At 41.5% G+C, this 25,283-nt stretch overlaps 1 protein-coding gene across 1 annotated transcript in view; it reads left to right on the forward strand.

Moving 5' to 3' along the window:
• The first annotated feature begins 1,420 nt into the window (after positions 1-1,420).
• The window catches only part of C4H6orf118 (chromosome 4 C6orf118 homolog), a 32,672-nt gene continuing 8,809 nt past the window's right edge, over positions 1,421-25,283 (forward strand). The window contains exons 1-7 of the mRNA XM_010373145.2: positions 1,421-1,474; positions 3,543-4,228; positions 5,369-5,491; positions 6,611-6,670; positions 7,997-8,121; positions 12,584-12,642; positions 15,988-16,169. Of these exons, the coding sequence (XP_010371447.2) occupies positions 1,450-1,474; positions 3,543-4,228; positions 5,369-5,491; positions 6,611-6,670; positions 7,997-8,121; positions 12,584-12,642; positions 15,988-16,169 (1,260 nt within the window). The 5' untranslated portion in view covers positions 1,421-1,449. The remainder of the gene's footprint in view (positions 1,475-3,542; positions 4,229-5,368; positions 5,492-6,610; positions 6,671-7,996; positions 8,122-12,583; positions 12,643-15,987; positions 16,170-25,283) is intronic.

Consider the following 25,283-nt stretch of genomic DNA (forward strand, 5'->3'; position numbering starts at 1 on the left):
AACTACCATGCACATTCCAGAGAGACAAGCAGTAAGCACTCCGGTGACCTTTTCACAGGTGGAATTCCAACGCACCTGGTGATGAAGCCACCCGAGCAGGTGAGGGTCCTGGCAGCCTCTTGGTTTCCAGAATGTTCATGTTTCAAGTATCTGTCCAGTGTTAGGTTTGGAAGGGAAGGTGAGGGTAAAAAAAAGAGAGAGAATTGGCAGCTCTCCAGCGATTCAGGTTCTATGTCCAGCCTAAGACCTGCGGAGATGGGGGACCAGGTTAATGCCAGTGCTGACCTCGGCTTACAGGCTGGGGTAATTATAGGCCTGGGTGGGAGGGGCCTGGTGGGTATGACCTGCTTCCCAGGAAGATGTTGATAAGATGTTCCATGGCAAGGTGGTGTGGCCCTGTTTTTGGGGGGATGTGATAGAATGTTCCTTGGATCTTTGCTCAGCAGGATCTGATGAGGATGATCCTTCAGCTGGGGGATTTGCCGGGCAGGGCTTTGCCCAGCAGGGGGTGATAAGAAAGTCAGGTGGTTGGGCAGGATGTATCTCGTGGCCCGACGCCCGTGGGATATTTCAGTTTGACCAGGGTCTGCAAAGTGGAGCGGGGCTCACAAAATGGTGCAGTTTGAGCTAATAGGCAGCATCAACAGAAACAAAGAAACAAAAAACACTGTGTGCCCCGCTTCCTTCACAGCACCGTGTAATTCCATCCGCACAACCAGTAACGCCTACATCGCTGTCTTTCCCATTTCAGAGCGGTAAGCAGTGAGGGTTGGTGTCAAAGTTACTTCTAAGATCCAGTGGAATTGCCCTTCCAGTACTCTCTTTCTGGCTGCAAGACATATAAACGGAATTACAGTTTTCAAAGACAGAAGTTTTAGCTTTTCCCTCCCTTGACACATGGGATAGCCTGAGGAGAGAGGATGGACTTTGCAGTCACACAGATGTGCACTTACACATCTGTAAATTCCATTCTCTGCTAACTCACTTTGGGCAAATTACCCCACAGGACCTCAATTCCCCACTAGCAAATACATAGATAATAATAAAAAGCGACTAAATGATCACTAAGTGACTGGCACCTGCTGTGTGCTGGATCTCCAGGTACAGTTGGGTGGGTTACGCACTGTCCAATCTGCACATTTCTATAGCAGATGCCTGAAGACCAGTTATCTTTTGCCCCCTGGGCTTTGGAGAGGAATTAGGGAATGCGAGAATACTTTGATATTTTTCAGATCACGAAAAGTGTTTCACTTTAAAAAGTAAGCAAGCAAACACCAGCACTCCCTGTTCCAGAAACTCGCAGGCACAGAAGAGGGGAGGGGTTGGAGGGAGGTTCCGCAGCAGAGGCTGTGCCTGGTTGCTTAGCAGTGAGGGAAACTAGGGAGGGCTTAGAATGTTTGTGGTTTCCATGGCAACAGCCCAGCCCAGACAGCTGAAGGGAAGGAAGTCATGGTGGAGGAGCTGGAGCCTGAATGTAAGTGGCCTGGAGCGGCTCTTGCTGGCTTGTGAGATTTGCTTGATGTTCATTTGTGGAGGGATGGGCTTCTGAAGCGATTTTGGTGCCTCAGCCTCCGAGTAGCTGCGATTACAGGCACCGCCACCATGCCTGATTTTTGTATTTTTAGTAGAGACAAGGTTTCGCGAGGTTGGCCAGGCTGGTCTCGAACTCCTGATTTCAAGTGATCCACCCGCCTCGGCCTCCCAAAGTGCTGGGATTACAGGCGTGAGTCACCGCACCCAGCCTGATTTGTAATAATTTTGACATTAAAGACCTATTGTCCTGTTCTGGGGTCAGTGGCGGGCGGAGGGAAGGATACATTTCCAAACAAACAAACAAATAAAAAACCTCTGTTTAAAAATGTTTAATACTACATTTTGGCAATATGTATTAATTCAAATGGAGTCTAAAGACCTATTACTATTCAACCTATTACTATTCAAACCTCTGTTTAAAAATGTTTAATACTACATTTTGGCAATATGTATTAATCCAAATGTAGTCTAAAGACCTATCCTATTCAATACACATTCAAAAGTTGGTTTGGTTTTACTGACAGCAAATTTGTTTTCAGATCATTTGTAAAAGAGTCATATTTTCCAATAAATACTTAAAACTTTCATTTATTGTTTGTTTTCTCTCTCAGGCAGAGAAGGCAGGATACACACACACACACACACACACACACACACACACACACACAATGTTTTCAGATAGGAAAATAAAATATTTATTGCCAAGATGGGGATTCGTGGCATGTATTACAAGAACATGGCAGACAGAAGTTTCCACTTATTACAACCTTATTGTAGGTCTTATTACAATCAAAAGGAAAAGCATTTGAAGTGGGAAAATGATTGTGTCGATTGACTTGCTGGTGGCTTCAAATCCTTCTTGGAAGTAAAATAAACGAAGGATAACACAACAGCAATGAAGTTGCCTCCTTCTTCCATCTTCCATAGAGCTGGTACAAGGGGCCTTTTAGAGCTTTAAGTGTTCATGCCTTTGATGAATTGCAATGATCACTGTCTTGGAGAATTTGTTCTGCTAATCATTTAAGTGGTTGCTCTGAAGGACTAAGCTGATCAACAGGGGCGATTCTCTAGCAGCCCCCTCTGCTGAAAGTATTGGCTCCAGTATTCAGCCGCCTGGGTGGACTCGGGGAAGGATGGTTTTCTTCGCAATGGACGGAGGAAATTTCTCTGAGGAGGATATGGATGGGCCTGCTGCCCTTTGGGCATCGCAGTACACAGTGTCCCAGAAAGAAATTCTTCTTCTTAGGTTAGAAAACAGCAAATAAAGGGGACAAATCTGGGCTCCTCCTGTTCTATCTGTAGTGTTCAGTAACGTGTTGCCTACACTCTAGACCTGCAGCCAAAATGGGTAGAATTTATGGTGTATCTCTTCTAGGCCATGTGCCTCTTTGCCAAAAGTAATTCCATCTGCGTGTCAATCAACCATTTTGTTTGAGATGATGATTCTAACGTTGCAGAGGAGGCAACTGCGGTTCAACAGCCCTAGGGGTTGGCTCTGTGGGGATGGTGCAGGAAGGGGTAAGCGAGCTACTGGTCACAGGAGGGGTTTAGTCAGGGACTCCTGAGACGTTTTAGCATTAACTGAGGATTTTAACCAACACCCTTTCTGTGTTCCCCTGCATGTGAAATACATTAAAGAAAACATCTTTAAGCATCGTCATTAAGAATTATAATTAAGATTGTACACTTTTGTTTCAGAGCCTTTGCTAATATTGTAAGAAATACTCTGCCAAATTAAGATATTCTGTCTTTTTCTGATTGGCTTTGAGGGCCCGGAGCTCTGGGGCTGGCTTGCACATCCTGGGGGCCTGCCTGCTTCTCATCTGCAGCAACATACTAGATCCGCCACGGGTGTCTCTGACTTTTAAGGGACAGGTCATGTATTCTGTTCGTCTGTTTCTCTGTATACCCTCTTTTGGTCAGGGGCTACGCCTCTCAGCCAGAGCATCAGCTGACTTCCTGTGGAACTAAGAGCGATCCCTAAGAGTCTCCTTTGCTTTTCTGACCAGTGTACCTGAAGTGGAAGCACTGCGAGACGCCAGGCGTGAAGACCCTGTGTAATCTGAAGACACTTCTGAACCGGCTTCAGAAAGACCACCGGGAGGACGTCCACCTCTACATCTCTGGACACCTGAACCCCAACAAGCTCTACCGGCCTCCTGAGACAGTCTTAGAGCACTGGCCCAATGCCCACCGGCCCAAGGGGGAGAGTTCCTCTGAGGTGGGAGAGCTGCCCACAGGGAAGGTGGTGAGGATGAAGGAGGCCCTGGCCCACTTCACCATCCATACGGCGCTGGTCCCCAGTGAGGCCCAGGACACCCCGCTGTTCAGGTACCTGAACCCCCAGGCCTCTCTTTCCCACACTTCAGAGGAGGATCTCTTTCCAGTGGAGGCTCTCCGAGAGGGGAAGGAAGAAAAGAAAGGAGGCCCTCCCGGACGGGGCCCTCCTGGATGGCGCAGGAGGGAAGAACTCCAGCTGCCCGACGTGAAGGTGCTGCAGTACCAGGAAGCCGGGCCCAGAGGCGCCAGGGACCGGCACCACTATGTCAGCTCCTACCTGGCGGGGGCCACCAACGCAGACAGGTACAGGATGTTCCTGTGTTTCCAGAAAGAAGTGCTCGCCAAGCAAGATCTCCTGAAGAATGACTTCGCTGGGAGCAAGGTGGCCGCGGGCCACGAAAGAAAGCTGCAGCGGGTGAGGAGGGCGGCCCTGTGGTGCTCTCGGGAAAGAGCTCTCAGGGCAGTGCTCTCGGTGCAGTGCTCTCAGGGCACAGCTCTCGGGGCAAAGCTCTCGGGGCAGCGTTCTCGGTGCAGACCTCCCGGTGCAGCGCTCTTGGCTCAGTGCTCTCTGTGGGGTGCTCTCGGGTCAGTGCACTTGGTGCAGTGCTCTGGGTGCAGTGCTCTCCGCGCAGTGCTCTCGGGTCAGTGCTCTCCGTGCAATGCTCTCGGGTCAGTGCTCTCCGTGCAGTGCTCTTGGCTCAGTGCTCTCCCTGCGGTGTTCCCGGGTCATTGCTCTTGGTGCAGTGCTCTGGGTGCAGTGCTCTGGGTCAGAGACAGCCACGACTGTGAATTGAGGTTCGTCCTCTGAGGCCTCCCTGATACGTGCAGGCAGAATGCAGTACTGTACCAGGTGCGAGAGCATTAGCACGTTCAGTGGGGACAGTTTGGGTGAAATGAAGGAGGGTGCCTTCTGGGAACTGGTCAGCTAGGGGAGGCCCATCGCAGACACATTGGAGGCCATGTGGCTGCAACAGTAAATCAGATGTTTGTAGGTCAGCAGAGGGGTCTGAGAGAGGGCTTGCCTGCCTGACGGTGGAAGAACGGTGAGGGCAGAGGGAGAGCTGATGGGCACTGTCACGTCCTGAGGTATGCCCAGGCAGCATGTGTGTACAGAAAGTGCTGGTGTGAGGGGAAGATCTACGGTGGGCTGCCGACTCAGAGGAGAACAGCTGACTGGAGGCATCATCTCCAAATGGGGACGATGCACGAAAGAGAAGAAAATAGCAGGCCCCCAGGAGGCAGCCAGGCCTTAGGGTTGGAAGAGAGAAAGGGCCTTGGGGGACTGTGGAGGCGGAGAGTGAATGCTTGAGTACCGGGAGCAAGGGAGTCAATAAAGAAGAAAATATTATTTTAAAAATCCCGAATCTTGTGTGACCAGGGAGACAAAGAAACTCAGCAAATGGTGGGAGGGATCAGAACCCCAGGACCGGCCCCCTGTGCTGCCCGCACACTCACCAGGGTGATGACAGCTGTGTCCTCCCTGGCTCCTGAGAAATTCGGTTATGGAAGAAAAATGAAGCCACCCTGAAAGGGGCTGACTCTGTTTTTCCTCCAGGAGCTCCAGAAAATTTGCACCTGCAGCCCTCAGCAGTTCAACAGACTGCACATCTTTGGAAAAGTCTTTGAAGATATTTGTAACAGTTCTTTGATATTTGGTGATCTCTTGAAAAAAGTTAAGGTAAGAAACATCCATCTTCAGCATAACAGTTGAGAAGCTTGCATGAGGTTCTGTGTACATGAATGATCTCAAGCCTCACTGAAATTCTGCCAGGGATCACAGGCCCCCTTCTACAGACAGGGACCATCACTTACAGAGACTGGAGGTTATCTGCCTGCAGGGACGTAAATTATAAAGGGGTCATGCGGAATCAACACCCAGTCAGTTCTTTCCTTAAGCCCATATTTTCCCACTAAAGCTTCCTAATTATACATAACCTTTTATAAATTGTACATAATTATTATAATTCAAATAAACGAAGAATTAATTTAACATTACATGTGTAATTTTATATGAATCCTTATGGAATTATAGATTTGTTGTAATTTCATGATGAAAGTGATTTTTGGATGCTGTGGCTTATGCCTATAATCCCAGCACTTTCAGAGACTGATGCAGGCAGATCACTTGAGGTCAGGAGTTCAAGACCAGCCTGGCCAACATGGTGAAACCCCATCTTTACTAAAAATACAAAAATTAGCTGGGCATGGTGGCACGTGCCTGTAATCCCAGCTACTCAGAGGCTGAGGTGGGAGAATCGCTTGAACTCGGAGGCAGAGGTTGCAAAAAAAAAATGAAACAATGTCCTTCATATGGAACCTGAGTTGAGATTATGTTGCTTAAAGACCATGCAATTCTTTAAATTCCTAATGACAAGGAATGCCTAACAGTGGAGACCTGATGGCCTGTTTTCCAGCGATGCCTCATCACTGGGAAGCTCATCCAGGCAGGCCAGTAGGACCTGAATCCACAGAGCTTGTGCATGGCGGAGATAATTTGTTGTATTTGTGTCAAGGTGTTTTATGACATTCTGAAGTGATCAATATTTTATATTTTATCCCATGGCATTTTATGATATTCTGAGGTAATCAATACTTAATGCTCAACTATGCTTCAAAGATGGTGTGATTTTATCAATGTCAGCATGTATACTGTTTAACACATTGTAGGAACATTTTATGTTTTTCTGAAATGATCTAAATGAACATTCTTGACTTCCATGTTATTTATACACATGAAACACCTGTCCTGTGGCCTCCTCATGCACGGCCAGTGGATTTTGTGTTTGTTTCTGTACAGGATGAATATGAACTCTACATGGCGACGCTCCTGGAGTCCCAGCCCACAGCACAGTACGAGGTGATGATCGATCGCGAAGAGCCTGAATAGAGCCTGCCTATTCCTAGCTTCGTATTTCATGAGCAGTGGAAAACTTTCTGAATCCAAGAAGCCCCATGTGTGCCCCATAATTTAGAATAGCTGATATTTTTTATTATAGATAAGCTTTATACTGCCTTAATAACATTATTGATAAAGAAATTCCCTTTAGATTGGCATAACATTATTTATACTGCCAAACAAGCAACATAACTATGTATAAATTGGAAATATAAATGGTTCTCTGCCAGTAGTTTCCAAAAACCACTGTCGAGTCATTATCCTGGTGAAAACACTGAGAATGTGTTGTGATGGCTAGCGTGCTGTAAGCTGATTCAAACCCCATGATCTCTTTGTTTAACGGGTGACGGTGTGCCAGGTGTTCCCTCTAGGGTTGGGTTAAACGTGTGATTGGTCAAATAAGAAAATATACTGCCGGAATAACTTAATCACCTATAAAACCTAAGAACATCTAACACTGTAGCCAAGATAACTTTGGTATTTTGAATTCAATACACTTTAAAGATTAATTTTACTTCATAAATTAGGAAAGATAGTTGCTTCTTTTGTATATGAGCAAACAATCACAGCATTGCAAGAAGATCAGTTCTAGTTTGCTTCTTCATTTAAAATAAGATGTGAGCACCATTTTCTTTGTGCTGAGCCTTTTCATAACGCAGAAGCAGCCTTTGTCTTTGTAAGAATGAGCAAAGGCTCCAGTGGGGAATCTACCTTGTTCCTTACGTTCTGAGATTGAGTCAAAAAGTGGCATACGTCCCTATCTCGGTCAAACGTGAGCATGAAGAAATTCCCAGGCCAGCAGGGCCCTGGATGCCTCTTTCTGTGTCTGTAACCCTGACAGTGCTTCCCCTAAGAGGCAGAGATCTCTGTTGCTCCTCATTTGAGCACAGCACAGCTTTACCTCTGCGGATGGCAAGCGCATTCACATGACTTCTCATTCATGTAGAAGAAATGATTGCAATGCTACTAACAATGTGCCTCCAGGGCTTTATCCAGCATGTCCTTCCCCCCACACAGGCCAACAGGGAAATTCCCTACCATCTTTCCATTTCTTAGAAAAATAAACTCTTAACATACTGAAAAAAGTATTTTAATGGAAACTTCACTGATTGGCCATTCCTCCCCCAACAGCCCTCCCTCCCTTAAATCCTCCCAATTTACCTGTTTTAACGAGAATGTATATGTTAACCCAGGGCACCTTGAAAACGCATTAATGACAAATCAAAAAGGGAGTCCTCCCGCCCTCCCTGTGTGCTTGTCTCACCTCTTGTGCCTGGTCCTGCCTAGGCTCTTCTGGCTCAACTCAAGGCGCTGGGGCAGAGGCCAGTGAAGACGGCAGACATGGATCTTGCCAGGGAAGAGCTGAGGACGCTTGTGAGAGCCACAAAAGCAGCCCTGGAGCAGAATGATAGGTGAGGCATGAGTGACTGATATGATCTATGTTTAGATTCTCCTGTAACAAGATCTGAAACCGATGTGACAAGCCTACAGTTACATTGATTTCTGCTTTGCTGAAAACATGCTACTTTTGCTAATATCATGCCTGTCATCTGGCCACTTCTACAGGCCATCACCTATGTGACTAAGACATTCTGCTAAGTATGGTGTGTCCATGGGGGGAGTTTGGGCAGGTTTCTGAAGGAATCTCCTGTCTTTTGGTGGTCCCCTGAAGACTGACTGATAGGTGAGAGGGCTGCAGATCTAAGACACCTATATGAATGCCCTTATTGTTTTTTAACTTACAAAACACTTCTAATATAACCTCTCTGTGTCATTTTCCAGAGTCAAATCACAATTGGATAGGGCACACTGTTTATATGATTTGAAAAAGATTAAAGGAAACTCACAACATCCAAAATATCTTCAAGAGCACAAAACAAGAAACAAAACCAAAAAACAAAATTTGCCTTACAGTGTAACTAGAAGACAGAGAACTGTTGTATTTGTTGCTCCAATTTATTTATTTTTTTTAATGGAGCCTTGCTCTGTCGCCCAGGCTGGAATGCAGTGGGGTGATCTCAGTTCATTGCAACTTCCATCTCCCAGGTTCAAGCCTCCCAAGTAGCTGGGATTAAAGGTGTGTACCACCACACCCGGCTAATTTTTGTGTTTTTAGTTGAGTCAGGGTTTCACCATGTTGGCCAGTCTGGTCTTGAACTCCTGACCTCAAGTGATCCACCCATCTCGGCCTCCCAAAGTGCTGGGATTACAGGCATGAGCTACCACACCTGGCCTCCAATTCGGTCTTGCGGTCTCTCTCACAAGGGTGGCTATGAACTCTAGCCCTCCCCTGATGGGGCTTTGGGGGCTGGTGGAGGATGTTCTCAGGGTACTCTTCATGGGATGTATCTTCATCCTAGCCTTCAGGCTTAATGCCCAAGTGTCTGACCTGTGACCAGATATTCCTCTCACAAGAAACCCAACTACACTGGCAGAAGCCCTCGTGGCCGTTGTCTGGTGTGTATCCAGGTTATTCCTACCAAGATAACCAGTCTTTAGGAGATCCCTGGCTGGTAAAAGGTGACATTCAAGTGTGTCCATCACGTGAGGCACAGAGAAGGCCACAGAACAAAGCACATTAAATAGCAGATTTGTTACTTACAGATCCCAGAGAAAAGAGGGCAGCATGCCTCTCAGGGGTGGTAGGAAGTAGGGAGCTGCCTGCAACACACTCGCTCCATCAGCAGGTAGGGGAGCAAGAGAGAGAGTGAGGACCGATGGACCAAGGCTTTTGTTTGGGTCTAGAGTGTGACTCTAGCAGGTTTTCCATGGGGAATTCTGATCAGTGGGTTTAGGGCAAGAAGGCACGAGGTCTGTGGGGTCACACACACTATGATGGAGAGTGGTTTCTGGGTCACTGCAGCATATTCTCATGGCCCCTGCAGGGCGTGGGGGTCAGTGGGTTGAGGAAAGTAGGTTGTATTTAGCTGTCCCATAGTGGGTGATCACTGGGAGGTGGTTGTTTAAGGCAGATATCTGGACTGACCATTTTGAGGCACTGGAAGGAGGAGAAGCAAAAAAACTGTGTCAAGCAGTGGTGACTGAGCCCTGCTTCTGGAGTGAGAAATTAAACTTCTGTTCAAAGTGAATGCCAAGGCAAAAAAAAAAAAAAAAAAAAAAACAAAAAAAAACAAAAAAAAAAAACAAAAAAAAAAAAAACTGAATTCATTGCAAATGCATCCAAAGTTTAAAAATGACTGAAAATAGAAAAGAAAACATTCAGTGGCAGTGAACCAGTTTCCATGTTCCTGCTGCAAAGCTTTGTTTGTGAGAGCAAGTGAGGTTTTGGGAAAAGTTCATGGAAGAGAGAACAGTGGAGCTAGAAGGAGGTCTCAGATTGTTCTAAAACCATTTCCAGGGAGAGAATCCATGTAAGTGAGAAAACCACACAGCTGTACTGCTGGGCTGATGGCAGCGTTGACTATGATGGCAGGGGTGTGGTGGGGTGGGGTGGGGTTACTTGGAAGAGGGTAGAAGTGAGAATACAACTTTGAAATGGTAATAATACATGTGAGAAGGGAGTTCAAGGAAAGGGAGCAGCATCCTTTAGGAATGTCCAATGAAGGCAAAAGGGAGCAAGAGAGGAAAATGTAAAAACCCATAAAAAGAGGAAAATCAAGGTGCACACAACCCTTCCACATACTGTCCTTTTCCCCTCTAAACAAGCGAGGTATCCAGGACTATCAAAGGAAATCAAAACAACACCAAAACAACAACAAAACGAAAACCAACAACAACAACGAAATCAATAATAAAATAGCATAATTTGCTACACTGACAGAAAAGTATCCATTTGAATTAGCAATCTCACATACTACTCCAAATCACTAGTCCAGCCTGCAAAAATGCAGAGGTGTAAACAATCTTCGTCTATACAAACTACTATGAGAAAAGAACAGAAAATGAGAATCCAAATGATTTACCTGATGAAAGTCCCTGCCTTACCAAGGAATAATAATAATAAAGTTGAACGAGAAGAAAACTGTAGCCCAGCACTCCAAGCTAAATTAGAGGTTCCCAAAAGAGCATTTCAGCATATGAAAACAATCTTGAGTCATAAATTTAAAAACTAAGGAGAGAAATCAACAACAATAAAGAAGAAATAAAACAAGATAAAAACTAAGTGAAAAATAGTTGAAAAAGTCAGAATTGTATCATAGGTCAAGACTAAATTCCGAAATACCCAAGGAAGAGTAGTTTTGAATGAAAATATAATAACGGGCATTGGGAAAAAGTGGAAAAATATTTAAAAGAATGTAAATGAGATACAGAAATAAAAAGAGTCAGAAAAAGTAGATGAAATAGACATAAGCAAAGAATTCCAATTCACGTATAATTAAAGTCCCTGAAGAAGAAAAACAAAGCAATAGAACACAAACCTAAGTGATAGTTAAAACTATAATATGTAAAAATTTTCTGGAAATGAAGCTTTCTTACTATACATATTGAAAAGACTTTCATCATTATTATTAATCCATTGAATCCCCAGTTTCTTAATTTTTTTTTCTTTGCAACAGGGTCTTGCGCTGTTGCCCAGGCTGGAGTGTAGTGGCGTGATCATGGTTCACCACAGCTCCAACCTCTCAGGCTCAAGGGATCCTCCCACTTCAGCCTCCCAAGTAGCTAGGACCAAAGGCACCACACCTGACTAATTTTGTATTTTTTTTAAAGTAGAGATGGAGTTTCACCATGTTGCCCAAGCTGGTCTCCAATTCCTAGACTCAAGTGATCCACCTGCTTTGGTCCTTCAAAGTACTGGGATTACAGGCATGAGTCACTATGCCGGGCTCCAGTTTCTTAAAATTGAGGGTCATAATAACCACCCTATTTCTCTCTTAATCTGTGATGAAATGGACTAATATGTGTAAAAATCTTAAACTGTTAGGCCCTTTGTAGACATTTGACATCAAATTATTTGCATGTTGATGTTTTAAATTGAATCACAGTGTTGTCCTCAATATACGTAATACCTGCTAGACTCCTTTTTGTTTTCTCTTTGAATCTATAAAACATAAGATAGTTGATGTAGGTCACTCTGAACCAAGCAGAGGAAACAAAGAGGTTGTTCCCCTTTTCTTTTTTTTTTTTTTTTTTTTTTGAGATGGAGTCTCGCTCTGTCACCCAGGCTGGAGTGCAGTGGCACAATCTCGGCTCACTGCAACCTCCACCTCCCGGGTTCACACCATTCTCCTGCCTCAGCCTCCCAAGCAGCTGGGACTACAGGCCCTCGCTACCACACCCAGCTAATTTTTTGTACTTTTAGTGGAGACGGGGTTTCACCGTGTTAGCCAGGATAGTCTCAATCTCCCGACCTCGTGATCTGCCTGCCTGGCTTCCCAAACTGTTGGGATTACAGGCATGGGTCACCATGCCCAGCCTCTCGTATTTTATTTTTAATTCAAACATAGTGAAATTTGTAAATTGTATCTTTTGCACAGAATAAAAATACACAGGAAATATGCAGTGTATTTCAGCATCAGGAAGGTCTTTCCATAGCCCTCGACATGTTGTTTGACTTTGAGTGTAAAATGCTTTTTTTTTTTTTAGTTTTTTAAATTGTTTTTTTGCGTTCTTCCTTCTTGGCAATTCCATTAACAAAAAATATCAATAAACTCTATAGGAAATCATTTATTTTAAATTAACTAACTCTTTAAAGGCTTATGCAATCTTGGTAAGAAAGTATTATTTTGTTTGTTTAACTTGACTGATTTAGGCTGTCATTTAATAAATATCTTCAGAGTATCTGTTGTGTTAGAAAGTAAGCAGGTCTATTTTAATTTCTCAACTATAAGAGACTTGTGGTGTAACATAGACAAAAGAAAAAAGATATAATGAGGATCTAATATTTCCCTATTGTTTATCCACACATTGTAGACTCAGAAGTGAACTGGAGATGGAGCTGGCATTGCTGCAGTCTGCGAAGGAACGATCAGGCAGGTGTCTGTGTGATGTCCTCTTGATGGGTGCTTTGCTGTGACCTCCATTATTTCAGCTGCTGCAGCCTTGGCTGCCTGTCTGTCAACACGGGAGATGCTGATGCTCCCTCTAAGTTTTGCTGTGAGAATGCAACGTGTTCGCCCACATCGCCCAAGATCACAGGGCCTGGCACGTGGTGGTCACCGCCTGTTTGTTCTTCATCTTTTTATTATCACTTGTGAGGAAGAATATGCATTTCACGGGAAATTAATTACATTTTATGAATATTTTATGAAATAGATATTAACATTTTATGAAATAGATAATAAAATTATTTTGAATGTATACAATTTAGAATGCAATTAAATGATAAAAATAAGCTTAAGTATCTTGCTCATTAACCTTGACTGTTTCCCAACTGTTAAATGAAATGCCATTTTCCCCCTGAGTTTGTTAAACACTCACTCATACTCTGTTTTTAGATACTTTTTCTCAGCGTCTGGTAGGATATGCTCACAGGCCTATCCTGTTTTAAGTTCTTAGTAGAGCTTGGCCTCAAAGATCCTTGTCAGAGTGCTTTTACCACCTTTTTCCCCCTTCTGCCTGTTTCCTCTTTTCTACCTATGAGTAGCACGGGTGCTGTTAACCCTGCTGGATGTCTTTGCACAGGTTTCTGTCACCTGATTTACATCCCCTTGTCCTGCCTGTTCTCTGTCCCAGGCTGACTCTGCTTCTCCTTCCGTCCCTTCTCAGGACTCAGAGGTCACCTGCTTCCCTCCTTCTTTCACCATGTTGTTTGTTCTTTGTAGGGTTCCTCTCACAGACGTGAAATAGGACCCAGGCTTGGTGTTTTCTGTTTCCTTGCTTTCTCTTAAAACAGGCCCATGATTTAAAAACAAAACAACAAAACAAAAAGGCAGAAACTTAAGGGCTTTACTGCTAGCCATTAGTAATAAAAAAAAAGGCAAAGATTAACAAAAATAAGATGGAGTGACTAACTTTCTAGAACTCTAGTAACGTTTCTTCATGTTTGATCCTAGTCCACTGTTCCCATCACTCTTTCATTGCGACGGAACAAACCCGGTGCCCCTGGTTCCTCCTGCTTTATTCTTTTCCCAAAGTGTTCTATCGCAGGAGCCTGTTCCTCCAATCACACACATTTGCTGTGGAATGTCCCCATTTTCATACCTCAGTCTTTCCCTATAGTTATGTCTTGAGGGTAGAAAAGAGGTGAGGACGGAGGTCACTCCCTTGACTTGACACTCCTTTTTGCCTCTTTGAATTCAGCTGATGGTTTTGGGCTGAAACCTTCAGCTTAGGGTAAGGTGGAGAACACATACTTTATTTTGTAGTTTCTTTCAGTTTGTGTAGAAGCTTAACTATGACCATTTCTATCCCCTCAGCTAGCTCATCATGTGTCTACTTAATTTTCCCAAATTTCAAAATTTAATGTCAAAGTTTCTCCTTCTTCCAAATTTCGCAAAGTAGAATGATGGCAGTGGCTTCCTTCTTGTTTACTATCTACAAGGAAGGGTTATTAATATTTCTAACTGTTTTGTTCCCATTGAAAAGTAGTAATTGTTTTTTTCTCAAAAAATGAAGTCTCACCACTCTAATTAGTATATAACTGTGCTGATTGACGACAAATTGGCCTCAGCAGTGGATCACTTGATGTCTCCATTTCCTTTCTGTACTCCTTAAATGTTGATATTCTTTGGAGTCCAGCATCTCTTTGGAAGAGTTTTCTTTTAAATTCCAAATCTATTTTACCTGGTAAAAACCTTTCTTTTTTTGCTTGAGATCTGTATATCCAAGTGCCTATTAGACACGGCCTCTTGAGTGTCCCATAGGTATTTCAACATGTCCGAGATTAAACTCATCATCTCCTTCTCTAAATGGGCATCTCCCTGACTATTTCAATCGATCGTATCAACAAACACATGGAGATGAAAGTCATAAAACATGTGCCAGGCAACTTTCACTCTCCTACCCCTCAACCTCTTCCAACATAGCTTGAAATAAGTGGCCAAGTTGGGATTGAAACCAAGTTCTTTCTTTCCTCCATGCTTCATTGAACTCATTGTTTTCTTTCTAGCTACAACTGAGCAAAAACCTAGGGCTTGTTTTTGACATTGCCTTCTTCTCTACATTGCCAGATCTAGTCAATTACTAAGGTCTATTTTCTTTTTCTATTTCCTAAATAGTTTATTTATTTATTTATTTTCACTTCTCTTCATGTTGGGAGTGCTATTATGATATGCTTTGGCTATGTGTCCCCACCCAAATCTTATCTTGAATTGTAGCTCCCATAATTCCTATGTGTTGTGGGAGGGTACCTGGTGGGAGATAATTGAATCATGGGGACAGTTTCCCCCATACTGTTCTCATGCTAGTGAATAAGTTTCATGAGATCTGATGGTTTTATTAGGGGTTTCCCCTTTGCATCTTCCTCATTCTGTCTTCGGCTGCTGCCATCTGTGTAAGAGGGAACTTCCTCCTCCTTGCCTTCTGCATGATTGTGAGGCTTCCCCAGCCACGTGGAACTGTAAGTCCAATTAAACCTCTTTTGTTTGTACATTGCCCAGTCTCCCGTGTGTCTTTATCAGCGGCATGAAACAGACTAATACATATCCTGACCTGATCAACCTGTGTGAATGATTGCCATAGCTTCCCAACAGGTCTCTCTGAGTCTAGTCTTGTGCTGTCTAATCCACTTTCAGGACACAATTTCACTGGAGACAGTGATCATTATCTGATCGTGTCTCTCTCCATATTAAAAGCTCTCAACAGCTTTGACTGATTTCTTAACATAGGTCACAAGTCTTCTCAGAGCTGTCCCCCATTTCCCTCCTAGCATCGTCCCTCAATGTCTAAATTCTGTCTTCTGCTCCCTGCCAAAACCCTTCTGTTTGTCCAACTTCTCTTTATCCTTTGTATTTCAACCTAATCACACTTCTCTGGCAAAGTCATCCTTGAGCCTTCCTCATGCTGTGTCTGATGTTCTTACCTTTGTCTTACCGTAATTGGACCTTCTACTCTGCCACCGTCACTCTTGTTGTTTCTTGTTGGTCTGCACTGCTTAATCACACACTCTGAAAAAGGCTAATTCACCATTGAACCTTTCTACTTAACCCAGTGTCTGCACAAAAATGTGTTCAACAAATATGTACTGATTAGAGGAATGAATTAAAGGAGGAATACCCTCATTCTTGGGTCAGATTAGTTTTATTGACATGCTTTGAGTTTAAATTATATTTTATAGTTATATATATAGCACATACATAATATTGTTAATAATACATAATGCTATTAATAATGAGATATTAAACACATTAATACTTTGTTTTTAAAAATATTTCCAGAATCATCTGAGAAACATAGAATTGATGAGAACCAACTTACTCTTATTGAGAAGGTTGAAAAAAAGAGGTGTGAAATACTCAGTAAGTGGGATGAGATACAAGCTCTGGAAAAAGAAATTAAAACAACTTTGGTTCATACTGGAATTTCAGATATCACTGAGAATAGGATTAAAAGCATAGAGGTATGCAACTTATTTATTTAAATATTTACATTATTCTTTTGCCTAAAAACCTTGGCAAACACTTGAAGTAATGTGATTTGGTACATAGGGTAACAAAATCATAAAATTTGGTCCAAATATACTTTTTATTTCAAAATGTTTATAGCAAATAATCATAATAATTAAGAGATCTATCTAAAATAAGAAAAAGGGAAAGTGATAAAACTTCTATTGATTTCTGTTAATAGCCAAAACCTAATTTTTTGAGTAACATGGACATATAGAGTGGAATAATAGCCATTGAAGACTCCACAATGTGGGACTGTGGAAGGGGGATGAGGGATGAAATACTACCTACTGGGTACACTGTACTCTATTTGGGTGGTGGTACACTAAAGCCCACCATTACATATATATCCATGTAATACAACTGCACTCATACCCCTAAATCCATAAAAGTTAAAAAATATAAAAACATGATTTTAAATTGTGCAGAATATAACTCAGTGTAACCTCCAGTTATAGAGTATGTGAGAAATACATGATTTTTTTTATTGTGGTTCTATAGGTAAGCATATTTTTCCAGCACTACTTTTATTCTTTTTAGCAGAATTATAGAGCATATAGAAAGGTGTTGGTGGTCCAACCTATTTTTATGAAAAAATTATCTTTCTGTTTTACAATGATATGTTCAGATGTTCTTTTTTCTTTTTTTCTTTTCTTTTCTTTTTTTTGGAGGGGGGACATGGCTGTGTGCCAACAAAACTTTATTTACAGAAACAGGTGCAGACTGGATTAGTTTGTTGACCTCTGTTTTAGAAGAAATTATTTAAATATAGAGGAAATGCTATGGTTCACTGTTATAAGAATGAAATATTAATGGATGAAATAATTGTACTGATTCTGGCCTTATTTTAACAGGTGAAGTTTTTACATTTATTTATTTTTTATTTTTTTCTATTTTAAGTAACAAGGTACATGTGCAGATGTGCAGATTTGTTACATAGGTAAATGTATGCCATGGTGATTTGTTGCACCTATCATCCCATCACCTAGGGATTAAGCCCAACATGCATTAGCTATTTTTCCTGATGTTTTACCTCCCTTCACCCCCCTGACAGCCCCCAGTGTGTGTTGTTCCCCTCTCTGTGTCCATGTGTTCTCATTGTTCAGCTCCCACTTTTAAGTGAGAACATGTGGTGTTTGGTTTTCTGTTCCTGCATTAGTTAGCTGAGGATAATGGCTTCCAGTTCCATCCATGTCCCTGCAAAGGACATGCTCTCATTCCTTTTTATGGCTGCATAGCATTCCATGGTGTATATGTACCACATTTTAAAAATCTAGTTTATCGTTGGTGGGCATTGGGTTCATTCCATGTCTTTGCTATTGTGAATCATTCTGCAATGAACATATATGTGCATGCATCTTTATAATAGAATGATTTATATTCCTTTGGCTATATACAAAAGGGATTTGGGTTTGCTGGGTCAAATGGTATTTTGAGTTCTAAATCTTTGAGGAATTGCCACACTGTCTTCCACGATCATTGAATTAATTGACATTCCTACCAACAGCGTAAAAGCATTCCTGTTTCTCCACAACTTTGCCAGCATCTGTTGTTTCTTGACTTTTTAATAATTGCCATTCTGACTGGGGTGAGATGGTATCTCATTGTGGTTTTGATTTGCATTTCTCTGATGATCAGTGATGTTGAGCTTTTTTCGTATGCTTGTTTGCCACATGTATGTCATCTTTTGAGAAGTGTCTGTTCGTGTCCTTTGCCCACTTTTTAATGGGGTTGTTTGTTTTTTCTTGCAAATTTGTTTAAGTTCCTTGTAGATTGTGAATATTAGACATTTGCCAGATAAATATGGCAAAAATTTTCTCCCATTCTGTGGGTTGTCTGTTTGCTCTGATGATAGTTTCTTTTGTTGTGCAGAACTCTTTAGTTTAATTAGATCTCATCATCAATTTTTGCTTTTGTTGCAATTGCTTTTGATGTTTTCATCATGAAATCTTTGCCCATGCCTGTATCCTGGATGGTATTGCTTAGATTTTCTTCTAGGGTTTTATAGTTTTGGGTTTTACATTTAAGTATTTAACCTATCTTGAGTTATTTTTTGTATAGGTGTAAGGGAGGGGTCCAGGTTCAATTTTCTGCATATGGCTAGCCAGTTCTCCCAGCACCATTTATTAAATAGGGAATCCTTTCCCCATTGCTTGTTTTTGTCAGGTTTGTCAAAGATCAGATGGTTGTAGGTGTGCAGTCTTATTTCTGAGTTCTCTATTCTCTTCCATTGGTCTATATGTCTGTTTTTTTGTACCAGTACCATGCTGTTTAGATCACTGTAGCCTTGTAGTATAGTTTGAAGTCAGGCAGCATGATGACTCCAGCTTTCCTCTTGTTGCTTAGTGTTGTGTTGGCTATAGGGGATCTTTTTGTTTCCATATGAAATTTAAAATAGTTTTTTTCTAATAATGTGAAGAATGTCAATGATAGTTTAATGGGAATAGCATTGAATGTATAAACTACTTTGAGAAGTATTGCCATTTTCATGATAGTCATTCTTCCTATCCATGAGCATGGAATGTTTTTCCATTTGTTTGTGTCCTCTCTGATTTCCTTGAGTAGTGGTTTGTATTTCTCCTTAAAGAGGGACTTCACTTCTCTTGTTGGCTATATTCCTAGATATTTTGTTCTCCTTATGGCAATTGTGAATGGGAGTTCATACAAAATTGGGCTCTCTACTTGTCTGTTGTTGGTTTACAGGAATGCTTGCAATTTTTGCATATTGATTTTGTATCCTGAGACTTTGCTGAAGCTGCTTATCAGCGTAAGAAGCATTGGGGCTGAGATGATGGGATTTCCTAGATAGAGAATCATGTCATCTGCAGAGACAATTCAACTTCCTCTCTTCCTATTTCAATGCCCTTTATTTCTTTGTCTTGCCTGATTGCCCTGGCTAGAACTCCCAATAGCATGTTGAATAGGAGTGATGAGTGAGGGCATTCTTATCTTGTGTATGCCGGTTTTAAAGGGGAATGCTTCCAGCTTTTGCCCAGTCACTATGATATTGGATGTGGGTTTGTCATAAATGGCTCTTACTATTTTGAGATGTGTTCATCAATACCTAGTTTTTTGAGAGTTTTAAACATGCAGGGATGTTGAATTTTATAGAAGGCCTTTTTTGTGTCTATTCAGATAATCATGTGGTTTTTGTCTTTAGTTCTATTTATGTGATAAATTTTACTGATTTGTGTATGTTGAACCAGCCTTGCATCCTGGGGGTGAAGCCAACTTGATGGTGGTGAATAAGCTTTTAGATGTGCTGCTGGATTCGGTTTGCCAGTATTTTCTCAAGGATTTTTGCACTGATGTTCATCAGGGATATTGACTGAAGTTTTCCCTTTTTGTTGTATCTTTTCCAGTTTTGGTATCAGGATGATGCGGGCCTCATAAAATGAGTTAACGAGGAGTCCCTTCTTTTCAATTATTTGGAAGTGTTTCAGAAGAAATGGTGCCAGTTCCTCTTTGCACCTCTGGTAGAATTCAGCTGTAAATCCATTTGGTCCTGGGCTTTTTTTTTAAATTAATTATTATTATTATTATTATTATACTTTAAGTTCTAGGGTACATGTGGATAACGTGCAGGTTTGTTACATATGTATACTTGTGCCATGTTGGTGTGCTGCACCCATCAACTCGTCAGCACCCATCAACTCGTCATTTACATCAGGTATAACTCCCAAGGCAATCCCGCCCCCGTCCCCCCTCTCCATGATAGGCCCCGGTGTGTGATGTTCCCCTTCCCAAGTCCAAGTGATCTTGTTGTTCAGTTCCCACCTATGAGTGAGAACATGCGGTGTTTGGTTTTCTGTTCTTGCGATAGTTTGCTGAGCATGATGGTTTCCAGCTGCATCCATGTCCCTACAAAGGACACAAACTCATCCTTTTTTATGGCTGCATAGTATTCCATGGTGTATATGTGCCACATTTTCTTAATCCAGTCTGTCACTGATGGACATTTGGGTTGATTCCAAGTCTTTGCTATTGTGAATAGTGCCGCAATAAACATACGCATGCATGTGTCTTTATAGCAGCATGATTTATAATCCTTTGGATATATACCCAGTAATGGGATGGCTGGGTCATACGGTACTTCTAGTTCTAGATCCTTGAGGAATCGCCATACTGTTTTCCATAATGGTTGAACTAGTTTACAATCCCACCAACAGTGTAAAAGTGTTCCTATTTCTCCACATCCTCTCCAGCACCTATTGTTTCCTGGCTTTTTAATGATTGCCATTCTAACTGGTGTGAGATGGTATCTCATTGTGGTTTTGATTTGCATTTCTCTGATGGCCAGTGATGATGAGCATTTTTTTCATGTGTCTGTTGGCTGTATGAATGTCTTCTTTTGAGAAATGTCTGTCTATATCCTTTGCCCACTTTTTGATGGGGTTGTTTTTTTCTTGTAAGTTTGTTTGAGTTCTTTGTAGGTTCTGGATATTAGCTCTTTGTCAGATGAGTAGATTACAAAAATTTTCTCCCATTCTGTAGGTTGCCTGTTCACTCTGATGGTAGTTTCTTTTGCCGTGCAGAAGCTCTTTAGCTTAATTACAGCCCATTTGTCAATTTTGGCTTTTGTTGCCATTGCTTTTGGTGTTTTAGACATGAAGTCCTTGCCCATGCCTATGTCCTGAATGGTATTGCCTAGGTTTTCTTCTAGAGTTTTTATGGTTTTAGGTCTAACATTTAAGTCTCTAATCCATCTTGAATTAATTTTCATATAAGGGGTAAGGAAGGGATCCAGTTTCAGCTTTCTACTTATGGCTAGCCAATTTTCCCAGTACCATTTATTAAATATGGAATCCTTTCCACATTTCTTGTTTTTGTCAGGTTTGTCGAAGATCAGATGGCTGTAGATGTGTGGTATTATTTCTGAGGACTCTGTTCTGTTCCATTGGTCTATATCTCTGTTTTGGTACCAGTACAATGCTGTTTTGGTTATTGTAGCCTTGTAGTATAGTTTGAAGTCAGGCAGCATGATGCCTCCAGCTTTGTTCTTTTGACTTAGGATTGTCTTGGAAATGTGGGCTCTTTTTTGGTTCCATATGAACTTTAAAGCAGTTTTTTCCAATTCTGTGAAGAAACTCATTGGTAGATTGATGGGGATGGCATTGAATCTATAAGTTACCTTGGGCAGTATGGCCATTTTCAAGATATTGATTCTTCCTATCCATGAGCATGCTATGTTCTTCCATTTGTTTGTGTCCTCTTTGATTTCACTGAGCAGTGGTTTGTAGTTCTCCTTGAAGAGGTCCTTTACATCCCTTGTAAGTTGGATTCCTAGGTATTTTATTCTCTTTGAAGCAATTGTGAATGGAAGTTCATTCATGATTTGGCTCTCTGTTTGTCTGTTACTGGTGTATAAGAATGCTTGTGATTTTTGCACTTAATTTTGTATCCTGAGACTTTGCTGAAGTTGCTTATCAGCTTAAGGAGATTTTGGGCTGAGACGATGGGGTTTTCTAAATATACAATCATGTCATCTGCAAACAGGGACAATTTGACTTCTTCTTTTCCTAACTGAATACCGTTTATTTCTTTCTCTTGCCTGATTGCCCTAGCCAGAACTTCCAACACTATGTTGAATAGGAGTGGTGAGAGAGGGCATCCCTGTCTTGTGCCAGTTTTCAAAGGGAATTTTTCCAGTTTTTGCCCATTCAGTATGATATTGGCTGTGGGTTTGTCATAAATAGCTCTTATTATTTTGAGACATGTTCCATCAATACCAAATTTATTGAACGTTTTTAGCATGAAGGGCTGTTGAATTTTGTCAAAGGCCTTTTCTGCATCTATTGAGATAATCATGTGGTTTTTGTCTTTGGTTCTGTTTCTATGCTGGATTACGTTTATTGATTTGCGAATGTTGAACCAGCCTTGCATCCCAGGGATGAAGCCCACTTGATCATGGTGGATAAGCTTTTTGATGTGCTGCTGGATCCGAGTATTTTATTGACGATTTTTGCATCGATGTTCACTAGGGAAAATGGTCTAAAATTGTCTTTTTTTGTTGTGTCTGCCAGGCTTTGGTATCAAGATGATGTTGGCCTCATAAAATGAGTTAGGGAGGATTCCCTCTTTTTCTATTGATTGGAATAGTTTCAGAAGGAATGGTACCAGCTCCTCCTTGTACCTCTGGTAGAATTCAGCTGTGAATCCATCTGGTCCTGGACTTTTTTTGGTTGGTAGGCTATTAATTATTGCCTTAATTTCAGAGCCTGCTATTGGTCTATTCAGGGATTCAGCTTCTTCCTGGTTTAGTCTTGGGAGAGTGTAAGTGTCCAGGAAATTATCCATTTCTTCTAGATTTTCTAGTTTATTTGCGTAGAGGTGTTTATAGTATTCTCTGATGATAGTTTGTATTTCTGTGGGGTCGGTGGTGATATCCCCTTTATCATTTTTTATTGTGGCTATTTGATTCTTCTCTCTTTTCTTCTTTATTAGTCTTGCTAGTGGTCTATCAATTTTGTTGATCTTTTCAAAATACCAACTCCTGGATTCATTGATTTTTTGGAGGGTTTTTTGTGTCTCTATCTCCTTCAGTTCTGCTCTGATCTTAGTTATTTCTTGCCTTCTGCTAGCTTTTGAATGTGTTTGCTCTTGCTTCTCTAGTTCTTTTAATTGTGATGTTAGAGTGTCAATTTTAGATCTTTCCTGCTTTCTCTTGTGGGCATTTAGTGCTATAAATTTCCCTCCACACACTGCTTTAAATGTGTCCCAGAGATTCTGGTATGTTGTATCTTTGTTCTCATTGGTTTCAAAGAACATCTTTATTTTTGCCTTCATTTCGTTATGTACCCAGTAGTCATTCAGGAGCAGATTACTCAGTTTCCATGTAGTTGAGTGGTTTTGATTGAGTTTCTTAATCCTGAGTTCTAGTTTGATTGCACTGTGGTCTGAGAGACAGTTTGTTATAATTTCTGTTTTTGTACATTTGCTGAGGAGTGCTTTACTTCCAATTATGTGGTCAATTTTGGAATAAGTGTGATGTGGTGCTGAGAAGAATGTATATTCTGTGGATTTGGGGTGGAGAGTTCTGTAGATGTCTATCAGGTCTGCTTGGTGCAGAGATGAGTTCAATTCCTGGATATCCTTGTTAACTTTCTGTCTTGTTGATCTGTCTAATGTTGACAGTGGGGTGTTGAAGTCTCCCATTATTATTGTATGGGTGTCTGAGTCCCTTTGTAAGTCTCTAAGGACTTGCTTTATGAATCTGGGTGCTCCTGTATTGGGTGCATATATATTTAGGATAGTTAGCGCTTCCTGTTGAATTGATCCCTTTACCATTATGTAATGGCCTTCTTTGTCTCTTTTGATCTTTGATGGCTGAAAGTCTGTTTTATCAGAGACTAGGATTGCAACCCCTGCTTTTTTTTTGTTCTCCTTTTGCTTGGTAGATCTTCCTCCATCCCTTTGTTTTGAGCCTATGTATGTCTCTGCATGTGAGCTGGGTCTCCTGAACACAGGAGACTGATGGGTCTTGACTCTTTATCCAATTTGCCAGTCTGTGTCTTTTAATTGGAGCATTTAGTCCATTTACATTTAAGGTTAATATTGTTATGTGTGAACTTGATCCTGCCATTATGATATTAACTGGTTATTTTGCTCGTTAGTTGATGCAGTTTCTTCCTAGCCTCGATGGTCTTTACATTTTGGCATGTTTTTGCAATGGCTGGTAACAGTTGTTCCTTTCCATGTTTAGGGCTTCCTTCAGGGTCTCTTGTAAGGCAGGCCTGGTGGTGACAAAATCTCTAAGCATTTGCTTATCTGTAAAGGATTTTATTTCTCCTTCACTTATGAAACTTAGTTTGGCTGGATATGAAATTCTGGGTTGAAAATTCTTTTCATTAAGAATGTTGAATATCGGCCCCCACTCTCTTCTGGCTTGTAGAGTTTCTGCTGAGAGATCTGCTGTTAGTCTGATGGGCTTCCCTTTGTGGGTTACCCGACCTTTCTCTCTGGCTGCCCTTAAGATTTTTTCCTTCATTTCAACTTTGGTGAATCTGGCAATTATGTGTCTTGGAGTTGCTCTTCTCGAGGAGTATCTTTGTGGTGTTCTCTGTATTTCCTGAATTTGAATGTTGGCCTGCCGTACTAGGTTGGGGAAATTCTCCTGGATAATATCCTGAAGAGTGTTTTCCAACTTGGTTCCATTTTCCCCCTCACTATCAGGCACCCCAATCAGACGTAGATTTGGTCTTTTTACATAATCACATACTTCTTGCAGGCTTTGTTCATTTCTTTTTCTTCTTTTTTCTTTTTCTTTTTTTTTTTTTTTGTTTTTGTTTTTGTTTTTGAATGCTTGAATTTTTTTTTTTTTTTTTTTTTATTATACTTTAAGTTCTAGGGTACATGTGCATAACGTGCAGGTTTGTTACATATGTATACTTATGCCATGTTGGTGTGCTGCACCCATCAACTCGTCAGCACCCATCAATTCATCATTTATATCATGTATAACTCCCCAATGCAATCCCTCCCTCCTCCCCCCTCCCCCCTCCCCATGATAGACCCCAGTGTGTGATGTTCCCCTTCCCGAGTCCAAGTGATCTCATTGTTCAGTTCCCACCTATGAGTGAGAACATGCGGTGTTTGGTTTTCTCTTCTTCTGATAGTTTGCTAAGAATGATGGTTTCCAGCTGCATCCATGTCCCTACAAAGGACGCAAACTCATCCTTTTTTATGGCTGCATAGTATTCCATGGTGTATATGTGCCACATTTTCTTAATCCAGTCTGTCACAGATGGACATTTGGGTTGATTCCAAGTCTTTGCTATTGTGAATAGTGCCGCAATAAACATACGTGTACATGTGTCTTTGTAGTAGACTAATTTATAATCCTTTGGGTATATACCCAGTAGTGGGATGGCTGGGTCATATGGTACATCTAGTTCTAGATCCTTGAGGAATTGCCATACTGTTTTCCATAATGGTTGAACTAGTTTACAATCCCACCAACAGTGTAAAAGTGTTCCTATTTCTCCACATCCTCTCCAACACCTGTTGTTTCCTGACTTCTTAATGATTGCCATTCTAACTGGTGTGAGATGGTATCTCATTGTGGTTTT

Source organism: Rhinopithecus roxellana, chromosome 4 (genome assembly GCF_007565055.1).
Source record: "Rhinopithecus roxellana isolate Shanxi Qingling chromosome 4, ASM756505v1, whole genome shotgun sequence".
NCBI classification, from domain to species: domain Eukaryota; kingdom Metazoa; phylum Chordata; class Mammalia; order Primates; family Cercopithecidae; genus Rhinopithecus; species Rhinopithecus roxellana.